Raw genomic sequence first — 18,443 nt, 5'->3', positions numbered from 1 at the left:
GTTTCCATCACATTCGCTTTCATGTAAATGGATCTCCTCTGAAATCCAAAACTGAGAGAAATACTGTATAATTGTGATGACAGCATGGTACTTGCATTACAATGAAAATGGCTACAGAGAGAATTAACATTACAAAATCAGCTTTTGTTGAGCTTAACAGATGAGATCCCTCTGATATTTGCTGAATGATTTTATTAATCATGCATTATGATTTTACTTTTCAAACAGAGTGGGGGTGGTTTAATTTACCTCTCCAATGAAGTCGACCCACTCTATCACTCAAAGCTGCAGGCTCATGTCAATATTTATGAGCTTAAATCTACATTTTATTACATTATATCAGGATTTAAACGCCCCCAAGCACAACTGCACATATTTGTATGCAGAATATGAACATACATCAGTGAGTGAGGGTGTGGATGAAGTTGTGGCTTGCTTTCAAACCTGTTTTTAGGAAGGTTTAGCTCAACATGCCATTTGTTTTGTGCTGCCTGGAGAGCAGCATTTGAACTGTTTAAAAATGGATTGAATAGCAAATCAAGCTTTAAACTCTGCTAAACAGAGGCAAGATGTGAGTGATGTGTGCTGTTGTGTATTTGTTTGGTGGAAATTATACATTATGTTTAAAAAGTTAAATCAAACCACATACTTTTGACCATGTAGTGTAGTTGCCAGTGGATAAACAAGTTTGTAGTTGACCAGAATGAAAAGCAAAACAACAAGGTCACTGAAGGTTACGTTTCCACCTCCTAAAAAAGTGAATCTGTGGCTTCTGCAGATTTACAAGCCAAATTCATTAATTGTATTTTCTAACTGTGGTGTAATAAATACCACAGTTGACAAGTGTGAAGATATCACTCTTGGGGCTATGGCAAACCATTGGGGGAAAAAAAGAGAGACGCACCCATTTGGTTGTTTTGGATCTATGCCCTCTTGAAACAACTGCATTTGTGTTTGTCTGTAGGGGTTGAGATATCACTGATGTGCAGTCTGTTTTGCAGACTACCAGACTGTCCATCAGCCCCAGAGAGAACCACTTTATATAACAAAGCATTTTGGCAGAAATGACTGGAACAGACAGTTGGGTCAGACAAACACTGCTGGCTATGGTGTGTGTCTTTGTGTGCATGTGCGTCTCCCAGCTTATTTGTGTGTGTTTTATTATTTGTTCATGCCAGGTAGAGAGAGGTGCAGTGTCACAGTTATATCCACCAATAAAGAGAGAGAGAAAGTGAGAGAAGCAGGAGGATAAAATGCTGATTATCAGACAAACAGTGATAGAAACAACAGAACTAAACTACTTCACATCAGCTAATGACTGTTGTGATGACACTAGAAAGTAGCACACCTGGTGAGCCAACAGGTACCATGGTAGCAAGCCCAGATGAGATTGTTAGTCAATTGTTATATCAATTTTTTAATATATAACATGGCTTTAAATTATATTAGTGGTCAAAATTTATGTGTTTTTTCAGTCCTGTTTGGTGAAAACCTGCTAATAGAATATGGAAAACGGTGAGTTAAGGTTTTCTGTGCTTGAGTGTACACTATGTGTTGTGCGTTAGTGTCTGTATACCTTCTCTCCATTGGGGTTGCCCAGGACATAGCATCCCATGATGTGGATCAGGTTTGGTTCTGGGTTGACTTTGCTCATGAAGCGACTGAGCCTCCTCCAGAATCTGAACAAAGACAAAGGCTGCAGTTACAGTGATGGGCCAACTTTGACAAATCCCATGAAATTAAATAAACAGGAGCAAAAATAAAATGACCCTGTCCTCTTTACATGCACCACAGCAAGCAGTGAGAAAAAACGCATATCTAAAACACAAACTCCAAGTGTAACTTTTTAAAATATTCTGCGTCAAGCACTTGTCACTGTTTATTGGCTTACTGTTGTGCTTTTGCACTGAAGCAACTGTTTTAACAGAGTATCTGGCTTGGAGAATTGTGGAACAGAAGGTGAGTCTTGTGTTTATATTCCTGAAACAAGTAAACATCACATATTCAAAGATGGTTCCCCTGGGAGAGATGCGCCACTCAAAAGTAATAGATCGTTCTCATAACTGACAAACAAATGTGTGGAGAGCACTGCAAAGTCCCAGTGGAATATCTCTGATTTTAATCAAGTGGGAGAGCTTTCACAGGAAAAGTATTAATATTCTCAAAATAGAGCAAAGAGCATTTAGATGACAAATCTGTTTCAGGATCTGTGATCCTTTGAACACATAATGGAAAGGTTTAACCCTTCCCTTTGAAATAAAATGGGAAAGAGCCAGGTTATTCTGATAGAGGTGTTTGTGAGAGGAACTTTAATTTTATTCAGCCCTTATTCTAATTACTGGTGAAATAAAAGGCTCAGTGAAAATATGTCTTAATCACGAAATACTGGTCCTTCTCGGTCATGTTTTCTATGTCTTGTAAAGTAACAACACTGTGCGTTATAAAACATGGAAAATGTGTGTTGTCATGATACTTGACGATAGGAGAGGCTCCAGGTGACATAAACTATTATACATCAAATACAGACATGGATCCAGAGGTCCGGTGGTTACTCACTGGCTCATGTCCTCCTCCTTTTCTAACTTAGCGAAGGTTGCCACTTTATTCTTCAGTAAATACAGATGACCGGGGCCTCCCTAGGGAACACACACAAGAGTCAAACACGTTATCAGAACTGCTAATTTGCCTCCTCCTAATGAAGATCTTAAAAGCTTAGATACCAAATCCAGGCATTTAACACAGTATAGCAAGTTATTCAGGTTAATCCATATGCAGTGTATGAATGAACACATAACCCCATACATCCCAAATGAACCCTATTCTACAAGGAATACACTATTATTTTTTCCTTTTGCCCCCTTGTTCCTCACCTGACAAAAGATGAGCATCCTCCAGAACTTGCTTCCTCTCCTATAAGCCGTGAGCTTCTTCTCTATTTCCTCTGTGTGAGAGAAAAAGGTTCGGATTGATGTAAATGACAGGGACCAAGAACAGAGAGAGAAAGGAATATGAAGGAAAAAAAAAAACAAGGAGAAATGTACAGAGAGGTGGAGAGATACATGTGAACAGTGAACACAAAGGAAACCTCATCTCTGGAGGTTGAGTTCAAGTGCAGGTGTAGTAAAAGACAGCAGAGACACAAACAGAAAATGCAGTTTAAATTGAATTCAAGTGTAAACTTCATCAACATCATCGTTATTTAACATCAATAGGATTTTGACAATTTTTTTCATATCTCTTAAGATCAACTCCTAAGACCCTAAAGAAAACTTGATTGGCTTATGAATGAGCCTGCACAACACCTGAAATTGTGATTGTGATCAAATGAAGGCCTATAAACACAGCAAAAGAACTCCTGCTTTTTTTGTGTTTCTCCTGTTATTCTCAAATTGGACAGGATTGATTTCTAGGGTCTTGATCTATTCTTTTGCTCCTTATTTCACCTAAGGGGAGGTTTAAGAGAAACAGGTCAGAATGCAGTAATCCCCGAATAAGAGCTGATTCATTTCTGTGAGACAAAGACGGCAAAATTTTCCACTGGGGAAATCTATATGTGTGAATTATGCATTGGCATCCTTTCACTTACTCTGTGTGAACTTTATTCCATGCATGGGTTTTATGTTATAAGCAACAGAGGGTCATTTTGAGGATGCAGAAACCAATTTTAAAACCAAAAATGAAGTCATTTTGGAGGATTCTAGCTGGTTCCAAATGAACAGACCATATTAGTCAAATCTAATCAGCTATTTTTTGGACATTTAAGATTTGCAGGTATGGTTTAGCTTCAAGCTGTCTTCCTGACCTTTAACTCCCACAGTATGAGTCAGAGTTCAGCCTGCACTCTGCAGGCAAACTGCTGCACAGTTCAGCTTCATGACTAGAGGTGATTTTCCTTTCTGGATTTTGCATCTTTTAATACTCTTAAATACATTGGTTGTTGTGCAGATTTTGTGTATATGGCTCTAATTTTTGTAGTAAACAACTTGTATTATTACTTATTACTAGTTCAACTCATGTTTTCTTTATGACACAATGTCCATCAATTGGACACCAGTCTTGCATTTATGTTTTTGCATAAAAGTTTGCAATTGTGTCCATTTTCATATTTCATATCGACGTTTATATTTTTATAGAATATTCTTTTTTTTCAATTTTATTCTATTTATTGTATGTTGATCACTTATAGTTTTTGTTTAATAAGAAAAGGAAATAGTAGAGGTCTTATAAATACAGGGCAAAAAGGCAGATCCAAACATACTCACCCAAAATATCATCAAAAGTTGCATGTTCATGGTCCTGAGGAAAAAGGCATTCACATCAAGCATGAACATTTAACATTTTAAAATACAAATTTAGTATGAAGACTGCAGAGAAACCTGTCTTTATCAGATGACACATTTTTAAAAGAAATAACTGATATACTTGGTGTGTCCATGTAGCTACAAGCGTGAGACAGGGTTGTCATGTAGTGTGCATCTTTCTGTGCAGCATGTCTATGCTTCAGTGTGTTTGACTCACATAGAGGATCGGGATGATGGAGGGGTCATCCCTGCGAATTATAGTGGGAACATACTCTGCCTTGGGGACCTTAGATGAGATCAGCTAAAGGTGAAGTAGAAACAGAGGAGGAAGAGGAGAGATTGGTTAGGTGGGATGTCAGAAAAATGGGGGAAGGGGGATGGGGGTTTCAGGTTCAGTGAAAGAGAAGAGGAAAAAGGAAAAGAACAAACTCTATCTGTTCTTTCCCCTGCAGGAACTCCTCGTTCCTGCAGGGGAAAGTACAGCTCTAGATAATATGCACAGTAGAGAATAGCCAAGCATGTCACCTGAATATCATGTCACAGTGCTTAGAGTAAACCTGTTTCAGCTTAGACCAATCTTCAAATATGTACTCCTTCTAAACTGATGATCTTTACTCTGCCTCATTTACTAAAGATGGGAAAACTAATTAATTCAGACCAACAACACCAAAAGTAAGGTTAATACAACACATTCACTTCTGTGTGTGTGAGAGAGAGAGAGAGAGAGAGAGAGAGAGCCATGAAACTGTTCATTGTGAGGTAATTTCACAGATTAAAAATGTAAAGTGACGGTTGATGAGTCCTGACTCCTCATCTGATGCCTCAATTACAGGCCTTTGATTTTGATAAAACAATCTGCAGATCATTAAGATCTTGATCTCTTACCATGATTTTGGGAGGTACAAAGTCGTCTCCCTCACAGGCAAGCCGCTCCATCTCTCTCTCCTCCTCCCAGTCTAGAGTGTCATCAAGGCCTCCCTCATCCAGGGTGCCACAGGAGGTCTGCAGGTCTCCGCCTAGGAGAGAATATGGCGCTACGGTGAGGAAAAGGACTTGAGATAATAAGGTCTAGGCTAAAGTGTTTTGGATTGGAGTGGGAGGAAAGAAAGGTGACGGAGAAAGAGAAAATGGAGTGAAGGGAGGATGTGTCCAGGAAGTGGAGAAAGGTGAGAGTGGAGGAGAGGGAAACAGATGGAGCTGTTAATAATGGTGGTGACAAGAAAATGACAGATGGAACAGGAAGAAGCAGAGACAGCTGGCAGAAGCAGAAGAAAGAGTGACTGATAGTAAGTGTGGCAGTAGGATTTCTGGCATCAACCAAGGTACATTATGAAAACTACACAGCTATTCTAAGAGGAGTAGGTGCTATACAGCATCAGGTCATGTTTCTTTGGCATGTTATTATAATGTATATGATAGTGTATTTATATTTTTAAAAGTTATAAAAATTATCAATTAAATGGTATCTCTGATTAAATGAATTAGCAGTTGATTTATTTCTATTTTAATAGCTTTTTTGGCACTTTTTTCACCTTTTAATTTGATAGACACAATAAGAAAGCAACAGGAAAACACTGTTGATTAATTTCTCACCTAGAGGAGGATTTATTATTGTAAATCTTTAATATGTGTGAAAGGTATGTCATGGTTGTTTCTTTTCTGAATAATAAAAACAGTGCTAACCATTAATAATTAAACATTAATCACTGATAATTTAAATGTTAATGGACTTTCATGTTGTTTTTGTACTGACTCTGGTACAATACGGCTTCAACAGCTGCAGTTGTAAGTTCTTAAGTTTTTGACAAAGCCGAACTTTATATTTAAAGTTTAACTGAGTTCAGTTATGTCACATTTCTAAGGCAGCAGGGGGCATTTCTACTTTGAACAAACTTAAAATGATTTACAGTGTAAAGAACCGACAAGCACATTATTATTTTAGCATAAGGAGAAAATACAACTAATTAACAGCAGAGTTTTTAATGTCATAGCAGGAAGATGCAGCTGTAACTAATAATATTACCGATACTCACTGACATGGCTCACTGACATACTCAACGTTACAATGACTACAGACCCACTAAAGTGATTCATATTTACCAGTTCATTGTTTCAGCCAACAAGCCACAGGTGTTTGCTAACACAAGCTGTCAGCATTTCTTTGATCCCTTCCAACGCGTGTGACGCACTTTTTACTTCTTCACTTGATAATTATTCCACATATGTTTCTGTAAATAGTTTTAATCCTTGTTAGGTTAAGTGCTTTCCCATTGAATGTTAATTAACTAAATTACCATACTCCAATACTGTAGTTTAATTACTATGTGATCTAAAGGCATGGGGTAATTATAGCATTTATTATTGCCTTATATTGTATGTGTGTTCTTATTTATATTTGCAACCAACAGTGTATTATATAAATGTGTTGGAGTACTAGATTGTGTAATTAATCTGTATTTGTTCATATTTACACTATTTCAGACACAGCCCATACCTGCTTGTAAAATAATCCTGTATAACAAAGCTATAGTATGACGCCATTCTCATATTTATTGATCCTTTATTTGTTCATGTTATGTGTTTATGATTAAAAAATATATATCTCAAATATCTGCCTAAAAACTCTAGTGTCAGTAAGGCCCTAGCTGAAATACTTAGTGAATAGGTTCTGTAAACAATATAATAAAACACTGTATGTACCAATGGGGAAATGGCAGTTTGAAAAAGAGAGCTGAAGAAGAACAGTAGGTGAAAAAATAGAAATGACAAGCAATTAATGTCACTCCTCCAGAGAACAGTACCTTTCCCTGAGGAAAGAGGGAGACTGAGGCATCAACCACACCATTAGACTGTCATCAACAGTTCATTTATCTTTCATCACACTCTGATACACAGAAACACCGACGATGGAAGTGAAGAAAAAACATAAAACCACAAATGCAGACATCGACATAGACAAACAGCCCATGCAAACATTGTGTGTTCGTAGCCTTTTAGAAACATTTGAGATGCGCCTCACACGTTGCATTAACATTTGAACCGGCAGACACGCTCAGACTGGGACACACACTCCAGTTTGGAAGACATACTCACAGAAAGAGAGAGCATCACAAAGTTGAAGAAAGACCCACGGTCATAGGGAGACAGACGGACAGGGTCAGAGTCAACAGCAGAGACAGTCAGTTTGTACGTGTGATTGTGTTTCATGTGCGGCAGACTTTCTGCGTTAGTTGTTCTTGATCTGTCACAACCAGGAACTGAGCTGTGAAACTGTGACGACAAAATGTCACCTCAACAGTACATACAGTACAGTGTTCTGTTATATCACATGTCCTGTTTGGCATGTGTCTGTACAGGCTGCAGAGAAAATGGCAAAGACTTGTGAAAAGTTGCTTTAACTTTCAGGTAACTAAAACACCACAGGGTGCATCAGCTGCTTTCCAGTCTTGAATCGTGTGAGAAGTAATTGCAGTTAAATGATTACAGTTAAATTAGCAATATCACAATAGAAAACTATTTAATGACTCAATCTTACATGTAAAACTTGGTTAATATTGGCAGTGAGATGTCTGCAAGTTTTTAAATGAAAGATGCGTATCATGGAAAAACTGTTCGCCTACTGATATGTAGTGGAATGAAAGTAGTGAATAGACGACATGTACTTTGAATTTGTACTTCCCTGTACATAGTATTAGTTTAGCCTTTGCCAGTTTTGTCAGTATTGTCACCCTTTACACGGTACATCCCTATTATTTGTAGATGCCATTTGTGTTTGTTTTAAAGTATTTTTATGATTTCTTATTGACCCTCATGAAGGGCAATGAAGCAGTGGCCTCATTTCAGCTGTACTGTTAAGTTGGCTCGTGCTCATATATCAAACTGTTGATTCCAAGCCCCTTTTCTATGGCTGACAAATGTTGCTAAGTGGCTTTCAACTCCATATGAGCCTCCTGTGTATGGAAATTAATTAATGACAAAAGTACTGAGTGAGTGCAGAGCAAACTCAACCTGTAATCAATCTGCCTGTCGAGATGTGAGGGCACAAAGGGACACATCAGTAATTTATGGCTACACACATAGCACATAGTCCAGAATGTGCAATTTTTGCGAGACATCTTAAACAGGACATTTTTGTATCTGGCAGTGTTGATGATATCTAGTTTACATTAGTGTCAGCTGACCACGTTTGGAAGTAGCATGACGTTATTTAACATAAAAAAAAAACTCTGCTGCTTGCTCACATTTACTGATAAAATAACTCTTGCAAACGTAAAACCTCTTATACTTTCACAAGATTGTCATTGCACGCTTTCAAGACTTGTTCTGTTCTTGTTCACATAAAAGCACATGAATGAGCACACATACATACATACTCTTTGTTTGTAAATGTGATTTGGTTACCTCAGAGTTAAAGCTTTAATTTGCACCATTTTTGTCTACCCACAGCAGTTTTAAGAAACTGCGTGTCAGCATCGGCGTGGCTCTGTGTGTGTGTGTGTGTGTGTGTGTGTGTGTGCGCCTGTGTGTGTACATGCATGTGCATGAGTCTGTGTTAACTCACTCTCTCTGGGTTCATGAGGAGAGTCAGTCTTGACAGGGGTGGGGTCACTCCAGGAACGGCTGAAACTCTTCGATCTACGCTCAGCGAATGCTAGTGCAGGTGGGGGGAGAGATAGTCACGCACACACACTCGCACACACACACACTAACAAGCCCACAGACTGGCTGATTCCTCTATACACTCACCACCTAAAACACATAAGAGTGCAAAGGCGGATGCAGCTACAAGTGCACAAATATAGTGTGCGTGCAGTGCCATCCCTCCTCTGCACGAACGCACAAACAAATGCCCGCGTATACAAACTGTCCAACAAACACAGACGTACAGTACGCTAACAATCATATATCTTACATACTTATACATCCTGCTGCATATTCCTGCCTGTATGAGGATGGATTTAAAAGGACTGTTGTTGATCCACAGATATACTGAGCTACAACTCATCTGCTTTGGACAGTAAATACTGTGCTCTTACAATATTTTTAGACAAACTTGAATGTTTGACACAGTTAATCAACACTGTCCCTCAAGACGCAATATTTTTTGGCCTCTGTAGTTTCTCTCTGCTGTATCCTCACTTCTGTGTTCATTTAGCTGCTGATAACAACTTGTTCTTTTCAAGTACAATTCATTTCAGAAATAACCTTGGTAATCATATCAAAATGTTATGTCCTATTTTGCAATCCCAACATCACTACTACTCTTAACTGGAGGTTTGATTTATATAGTCAGAACCAGATTGATATGGTTATGATATGATATGTACATTGTGAATAATCCAGGGATCTCTGACTAGCAATAGCTAGCTACAGACAAGTGCGCTTGTGCAGATGCGTGTGGAAACTGTGCCTGCCCATTAGAAAATTTTCTTCTTTACTTCTCAAGTGTTAGGACGTAGCAGTAGTAGGTAAACAAGCCAGTTGGTTCAGTTCTTCAGCTGTGCTTGACTATCTGAAAAAGTCACAGCAGGCCACTGGACTTCACTGACGTGTCGAACATTGTGGCCTTGCCAACAAATTCTGTGACCATGAGGGGGATGTCAGTTCACCAAAAGCTATGCAGAGATACAAGAAGAATGAATTATTTAAAGAGGGAATTCGCTCCAGGAGAACAAGTTCCTCTTCACAGCAGGGACAGTCTGAGAGGAGGAACAACTTGACATTACTGTCAGCATCAACTAGACTTTGGACTTTAGCAGTGTCTTCATTGCAAAAATCTGCCAAGGCACAAATTGGGGAGCTGGTCTCTGCAGTGATAGGTGACATGTTTGGGTTTTAATTGGGCTCAGGGTCAAAACAAAACCCACTTCTACTGGGCCTGACTCTCATCTTGAAGTAACAACCTCCGTTTTCAAATTCAAAACATTGTGATAATGGTCCGTTTATTTTGCCAAACTTTTACACACCTGACATAATCATAAGCCACTTAAACACTCATTTCCATTCTGACCTCTGGTCTAGAGAATAAAGACTTCAACAAAACTTGACAAATTCCATGATTTTCACTGCAAAAGGTCAAGTACTGTTGAAAAACCAGAGCTTTTCCAGATTGGCCATCTGGAGTGCTCTGAGTCTTAAGTCCTGGAATATGAAACAATTGGTTTGTGATAAGGTCATGAAGAAAAGATCTTTGAGTGTGTGTGTTAGTTGATTTACCAAGTTTTGTATATTTTGTCATAAGAATTTTGCCCTTTTTAAAGCCTCTTGTCACCTAAACGCTGCATCTGTACTGTGTTTGACAATAAATGAAAAGGTAAGGTGGATTTTCATTCATTAGGAGAGAGGTAAAGTTACCCTTTCTTTGTCCTTGACCATTTTTTTTTTGTTAAACATTAAAAACACTGGACAAGCCAACAGATCAACATAACATAACTGCACTCATTTTCCCAGTGAATCCACATATAATCCAGAACAAAGCTGTTGTCTGATGTCTTATAGATTTACGATGACACTCACGCACAGATACACACACCTCCAGCACTACTAATCATCACTTCACTTCACTTCACTTTACTAAAACAAATCAATTAGTGTCCTTGTCTTGAAACTTTACAATCAACTAAAAGAAAAACATTCAAAGCGATGCAATAGGAAGAGACCAACTAGGGCTTACACACTGTGCGCACATATGCACCCACACACACACACACACACACTCATGCATAGACCCATATCGCTGGCTTATCAAACACACTGATAAACATATAATCCTTGAGGAAATGCCACAGAGCGTTACAAAATCCCAGCAAAGCAGCAGAACTCGGTGCCACACACACATGCAGAAAACGCACCAGAAACAGAAAAAAAGAAAACACGGATGATGGCGGTGTGAACATCACAGTCGGTTTTAGCAAACATATCAACCACACACACACACAAACATCTGACTCACTCTGTGCTTTAATCCTTCTGCTGCCCACCATACGAAGATGCTTCCGGAAGTTCCTGTGGGTAGAGAAATCAAAGCGGAGGAGGGATAACCGAGGACAGAGGAAGAACCAAAATGTAAAGAGGAAAGAGGGAGGGGTGGGTGGGAAATAAAGCAAGGCAAGACAAAAAGAGAGGAGTTTAGTGTCAAGCTTCTATTTCGAAAAGAGGTTGAAAAAGAGATAATTATAGGTAAATATACACATTTCCGTGTCAGTGTGAGTGGAAAATACTGGTCGCAAGGCTGATGTGGGTGTCATGTACCACAATACAAAAATATCTCTTCTCATCAGCTGCTATAGTGAACATTTTTAGACTCACTCATGTAACGACAGCCAAAGGGAAACCCTGGTATTGTCTTTGGTAGGTTCTGAAGGACCTGCTCTGAGCACATCCACAACAGAGGCTAAGTTAGAGGAGGTTTATTTTTCCAAACTGGTGCACATTGGTGTGTTGGTATTCCTTTACTCGTCTGGAAGCAGATGAGCTGTTGCTTTTGTTGATGGCAGTTTTGGTCAACACAAGTGTAATTTGGCCAAGCCTTTGATTACTAAAGAACAGTTACTAAGATTTATGCTGACTGAAGTAAGCAAGACCAACACATCTGCCCAATATCTCTGGGAATTACATCCGTGTTGATGAATCTACTCCTCATGATTTACAACCGGTGCCTTTCAGCACCATTGTACGAAGCAGTGTGCCCCTTATGTAGCAACTTGAAAATGTTAAGGTGTGGAGAATAAAACGCACCAAAGTTGCCAAGTAGTGATATTGAGGAAGGCAGGAATTTTACATTATCATTGAACGTAATGCAGGATTTTGCAGTCTGGCAATAGTGTTGGACACCGATCAGCCGGGAACAAAGGTCAGGCTCTCTTTGAGTCCATTAATGGTTACCTGATTGTACACTTGATTTAAGAAAAACCTGGATCCACAAACCAGGCTTTTTCATATCCTCATTATTCAGATGTATTGGTAAAGACCTAAACTACTATATTTCAGTGAGCCTAATCATTGGCTAACATCCATATTAAAAATGCAGACTGATGGAACAAGATTGTAACTGCTACAGATCTGTTTTATGCTGCTGTGAGCAGTGTTTTGTTTTTGTTCTTTTTTACTTACATTAAACAGTAATACTCATTTATCAGATTCATCTTGGGGTGTGTTCAATTACATTACAAAATAAATGTACTATTCAGACAAAAACAATGTTGATTTATCTTTTTTTTTATTTTTTATTAATAAACCTCCTTGCAATCATATCACAAAACTATGTATTTGTAGTCTGTAGGCAATTAGACATAAAGGCTTTCCATTACCATGTTCCACCTGAAATCCATTTAGTGTCTTTAATAACAACAAACCTATAGGGTTTGTGTAGTTCTTTTTCTCTGTGACTTGCTGCTAGTCCTGACATGATGTTCTATGCAAGAGCCCCAGATAAACATCCTTTCATCTTCCTGCCTCCCTCCCATGTCACATCTACACACAGAAGTGGTGCACCAAGCTACCAGTCAGTACTCATGATTAACAATCTCTGCATGTGGTGTGTGTGTGTGTGTGTGTGTGTGTGTGTGTGTGTGTGTGTGTTTATGGTTTGTGTGTTTATGGTTTGTGTGTTTACGGTTTGTGTGTTTACCCGAAGTGGAGCAGCACATAAATACAGAAGCAACATAACAGGAAATAAATAGTCTTTGGAGTATATTTGTCCTTAGCTTACCTCCATATAGATTTCAGCAATACAAGGGTTAACTTGCAACGTCAAACCATGGATGTCACTGGTAATTCTACAACCCAATCTAATTGTATTATGCCAAAACATGGCTGAAAAGGAGCAAATATATCACTAGTAATTACAAATTAGCTACCTTACAACATCACAGTTCCTTTTTACTTTGATAAAGAGATCTTAAACACAATAATACACTGAATGCCCCGTGCTTAAACCTTAGCTGCCCACAGTGGGGAGGTGTGGAGACAGTTAATGAGATTTACACAGTGAGAAAAAATGTGAGAGAAACCATGTCCACCTCCATCTGAAGACAGTTTGACAGGTCCTCCCTCCCCCTGCCTCAGCTCTCTCTGTAACTCCCTGGAACTCATTTCCATCTATTTTTTTCCTTTACCTATTTACACGTTCGATATTTTATTCTTCTGTTGGCACATTTACTACAGCCTACTCCTGTTCCATCTACTATTTCTGCTATGAGCTTACCACTATAATACAATTTCAATTAAGTTAACTATCCCCTAAATTATTGATAACATAAAATATGTATCAATATTTTAAAGATGCTCTTTACAGACTGCATCTTTAATATTCTCAATAGCTTTATTTGGATGAGAAAAACCATTGTGATCACACCTGCATTATTTCATTGCATTGTCTCTGTTCCTCTGCTACCTTACAAGTGATTTGTTCCTCTTTTTTGTTGTTTTCACTCTTTGTGTGTCTTACTGTCTCTCTCCTCTTCTCTTTTTTTAATGAAGTACAGTGTCTTAGTCCTATATGTGTCTTTTTGCCCATAGGGTTTTGTGTATTTTGTGAATGTGGAAGTAGTACTCAAAATCATATGTCATTTTTTGGTGTAAATATGTTTGGTTAGCAACTGTATTTCTGCCCAGGAACTGATTCTAGTGATGCAGTTACTGCTCAGTTTGTGGAACAGTGCAGATATGAGAAAGTATCTCCTCCCTGGACACACCTGGACAATGTTGTATTTAGTTTAGTTTAACATACAAAAAGAGGAACTGCATAAGCAACAACAGCTAGAAGGATCATTCAGAGAGGCAGTACCTATGGCAACTCAGACTTCAAAAAATCCTCATTATTCAGCAATAGTAATGCATGATAAAAAGGAAAGAGAACATTTCAGATCAAAGAGTGCAGAGAAAATCTGCTTTTTAATGATGAAAAGCACTCTGAGATAACAGGTGGTGATTAACAGCACTGCTGAAACAGTTCTTTTACTTTTTACTTTGGGTGTTGTTGTTGCTTATTACTATAGTTAAACTCGTCTTCATTATTGTGTTGGATTTACACACAGTGCAAAACTGAGTACATTAACTCCACCAATGCAAACACAGCAGGAGTCTTATCTATGAGGGGATGAGGATCATCCTCTGTCTTCACTTGACAGAAGCCCTGACTGCAGACTGCTTCTGTATGAAAGGAATAATTTCTGCACAGCTCTGTGGCTTTGGCCATGTCTATATTAATGCAGATACACTGAAAACTTGGCGTTTCGGCCACACTAGTGTTTTTATTACTTTAACATTGGCCATCTAGAAGTGGCACAAACAACAAAAGCTTTGTGCCTTCTGAAAAGAAGCTTTCTGGTGTTTGTTAGTTACAGAGAAAAAGTTTTTCACCAAATCAGGAAAACATTTATTCTAATTATTTATTTTTAATTTCCCTGGTCCATACTGTAGCACAAGACCATGGTGTTTTTTCACTGGTCTTTCTGTTTAATCTGTTATTAAATAGTCAAACACTAAGTTTAGTGAGGATAAAAGACCATAATGGAAAGCAATTTCCCTGAAGATAAACGTGGCCTTAGTGTGATAAGATATAATCTTTCCTGAAGAGATAGTTTCCGGTGAATGCAGGATGTTTTTCAGTGGAATTTAACAGGGGAGCAGAACTGTTCCTAAAAGTTTGCTCTGCTATTTTTTTCCCAAATGTTCAAATCACTAATTTTGAGTAACAAGCACAACATAAATAACGTTGCCACTGCAGATGGATGACACTGAGATGCCAAAGGAATTGAGATGTACTGCATAGTGTCACATTGACCATCTGCCCCTGTGTGACAGGGCATCTGGGCCTGAGTGAGATGGTTTCTGAACTTGTTACTGATGTCATTACTACTCCAAGTGTTAGAGAATCTCACTCTGTGTTTCCAGTGACTTTCATTCATACAGATTGGGTGTGACTTATCAACCAATATGAGTACAGTTATCTTTTTTTTTTTTTAAGGTTTTTTTTTTTTTTACCACCCATACAGTATGTATCCATTTTGACCTTTGTAAGTTTTGACTAGAAATAAAAAAATCCGATTCACTGTTGGCAGTACAAATCAGGCCCAGAAATTGGGGCACTGTAGCAGGGCATCAAGTAAGCAGATCCTTTTCGGTCCTATTTAAAGCTGCTGACGTCCTCACACCTTCAAGTGCCACGTTCTGACTCTTTGGCTTAGTCAGATTAGACACGGCTGTAGATAAGTGACAACGAAACTGTAGCCAGAAACGAGCTCAAACTGCAGTCAAGCAAAGCACAGCCTGGCAGGGGACGCTTCGTACCTCTGGATGACTTCTGCCGAATCCTGCTCCCTCTCTCTCCTTTTTCTCTGCACAAATCCTCGGAAAGCCCTGCCAGGACGTGGCACAGTATTAAAGGGATGAGAGAGGGAGAATGCTGGCGTAGCGAGGGGTAGGACAGTGCAGGGAGGCTGACGCCAGGGCTTTTAGCTGTAGGGTTATTTGGCTGTGAAGGGAAGGCTGTTGTAGGTAGGCAGCAGCTAGCTTTGACTTATAAAGACCAGAAAGTCAAATCACATCACCAGCTCAAATCTTCTTTTCTGTTCACCCCTGCAACAAATGTGCCACTCTGCATGTGACATAATCCATTTTACAATAGAAGCTTATGATCTTATGACCTTATGTGTCTTCTTAGTCGTTCCACTTGAGATGTAATTCTTAAAGCATTTGTTCATTTTTGGGGAATTTTGTAATTCTTCATACTTTCCCAGAATCAGTGGTGGATACTTGTTGTATATCCTCACGTTTGGCTTAAAGATATGTTGAGTTGTTGGCTTACACTAGTTTAATTCAGCAACTGGAGGTCTGTGGCTCAATTAGGAGCTCCACTCAAAGTGTATATTCTCCAGTGCTGTGGGTTTGATGCACCTGACTCACAGACTGGTGTTCAGTTTTCACAGATACATTTTGTATGTTAAAGCTATAATCCACTTGCAAGATGTCTATAGCAAAGACGGCAAAGTTGTTGTTGCCCAACATTCATTTCAGTCAGCAACTGTGAAACTTTGAAAATGACCTGGCCAGAAAGAAAGTGATTCCACTGGGTTCACGCTGGACTTGCATGTGTCAAACTTGCTGTGAAATGCATCACTTTTGATGTGTGGTTTCATCTTCAGCAGATCTAACTGTCATTAACCATGAAAGGTGTGACCCAACAATACTGTGAAGCTGACTAACGATTATCCATAACAGAGACACAGCTAGAGATACAGCATCTCCAGCCACGGTAAACATAATGGTGTGTGTGTTCAACGATACCCTACAGTGGGTCCTTTGACTCTGGGCAAGTAGAGGAAAATAACAAGTAAAATTTCCCCAAAATAACATTTCCCCTTAATGAAATAGGTTGGTGTTAAGGTGTATTATTCTTGGTGTGAACAAATCCAATAAACAGGCCAAAACAAATACATTAGTTCATCAATCAAAACCTCCCTGCCCAGTCTGTGGCACTTAAGCCCAGCCTAAAGTCCTGTTGTGCAAACTGAGGACATACATTTTTAAAATGGTAGAGTAGGAGTTGACAAAACTTGTCAGTAGGTTCAGTTCATTGTTGATTTGGTCTTTTTGTGATTTGATTTGATGACATTAAGAACAAATATAGAATATCACCAGACTAATTCCTTAATTAATGTAAAAAAAAAAATGTATAAACTCTAAAGCTAGCAGGCAGATGTTAGCTCTGTCAACAGAATTAACAGAAGTTGAAAAACACCAGCGTTTAAGAGCAGCTTGGGTTAGCTGAGTTTAGTTAGGCAAGGTGTGGTTGGAGCAGGGAGTGTGCAGTATGAAATGTCAAGGTTTGGCTTGGCAATACACTAATAGTGTTATCAATGTTAACATTCATTTGACGGCTCAACCAACTTCTTAGGCTATACACTATATACAGAAGTTAGTGATTTGCATGCCCCACCAAGGTTTTATCGGACTCATGGCTGAAAACTGACTGATAACTGATTTCTTGTAATACTACAACTGATAAAAGAGTTTTACCAGAAGGCACTAAGGATCACATGTTGGCGTGATAAATACTTGTTCTTGATAAATCTCTCTAGAGCCACAATCAGTGCCAAACATGGCTGAAGCCAGCCAGCACAGAGTCACTGATAATTAGTGCTGTCTGTGGAGTGAGATTAGAGCTCGAACATGACCGCCACAAAAATCTTAAGCGGCCAAACTCTATCCATTGCTCTGTGTGTGTGTACTTGTAAATGCTACATTGTGAGGACCCAGGAAAAGTTTTTCCCAACAGAGAGAAGGCATTTTTGGGAAGGGAGGATATTTTAGTCCTCATAATTTCAAATGGCTGTTTTAGGGCTAAGTCTTGGCTTTATGGTTAGAATTGGGTTTAGGTCAGGGTAGAGTTAGGGTTAGGGTTTGGCATTCAGTTGAGATGTTAAGGGGCTTGGGAATGCATTATGTAAATGAGTGTCCTCACAAGTGTGTGTGTGTGTGTGTGTGTGTGTGTGTGTGTGTGTGTGTGTGTGTGTGTGTGTGTGTCAAACTGACACAGGGGCTGTGTGGATGTGAGCTGACAGGGTTTAGGTCAGCCAACATGCAGACGGACATTTCCCTGACTTCAGCTTAGCAGACTTGCTCAGCTGCAGTAGATTACCCTGGACTTTATCCCTGCTGTTTCATGAAAACCCTGTAACTCAATTACCCCCCCCCCCCCACCCCCCCCCCCACCCCTTTTTTTTTTTTTTTTTTTTGTTTATAACTACAATTAAAGACATTATTTGTGCTGTGTAGGTTTCTACCTGACAATCCATAACTGTTCATCAAATGATTCTTGAAAAAGATTTTTCTTTTCTTTCAAACACAGGTTCTTTGATATCATTCAGAGGATTATAGTCTATTTGCAGTCATGGTTATTATCAGCCAACAGAGAAGAATACAAGTTGCAACTTCTTGCAAGCAACTCACAATTACCTATCCACCCACACACAAACATATATCCACAGACCTCTATATTGTAAATGCTCTTTATCTTGCTTGTTGTGATTAGTGCGTTTTCTGCTGTTACTCAAATACCAGCCCAGGGATGAAGGTTAAATGGTAGACATTAAGTGAAGGAACAGCAGGTAAGGACAAGAGGTAAGCGAGCTAAGAAAA

At 39.0% G+C, this 18,443-nt stretch overlaps 1 protein-coding gene across 1 annotated transcript in view; it reads right to left on the bottom strand.

Moving 5' to 3' along the window:
- Positions 1–18,443, bottom strand: part of nsmfa (NMDA receptor synaptonuclear signaling and neuronal migration factor a) — a 41,454-nt gene that overhangs the window by 6,671 nt on the left and 16,340 nt on the right. Inside the window, 8 exon segments of the mRNA XM_071466439.1 lie at positions 1,577–1,679; positions 2,557–2,636; positions 2,871–2,941; positions 4,263–4,296; positions 4,519–4,602; positions 5,187–5,317; positions 8,863–8,952; positions 11,254–11,306. Coding sequence (XP_071322540.1) covers positions 1,577–1,679; positions 2,557–2,636; positions 2,871–2,941; positions 4,263–4,296; positions 4,519–4,602; positions 5,187–5,317; positions 8,863–8,952; positions 11,254–11,306 — 646 coding nt within the window.

The sequence above is a fragment of the Trachinotus anak genome, unplaced genomic scaffold, assembly GCF_046630095.1.
Source record: "Trachinotus anak isolate AG129_WGS33_773 ecotype Australia unplaced genomic scaffold, CSIRO_AGI_Tana_v1 ptg000028l, whole genome shotgun sequence".
Taxonomy (NCBI): domain Eukaryota; kingdom Metazoa; phylum Chordata; class Actinopteri; order Carangiformes; family Carangidae; genus Trachinotus; species Trachinotus anak.
This window is presented reverse-complemented; position numbering and strand designations above follow the sequence as displayed.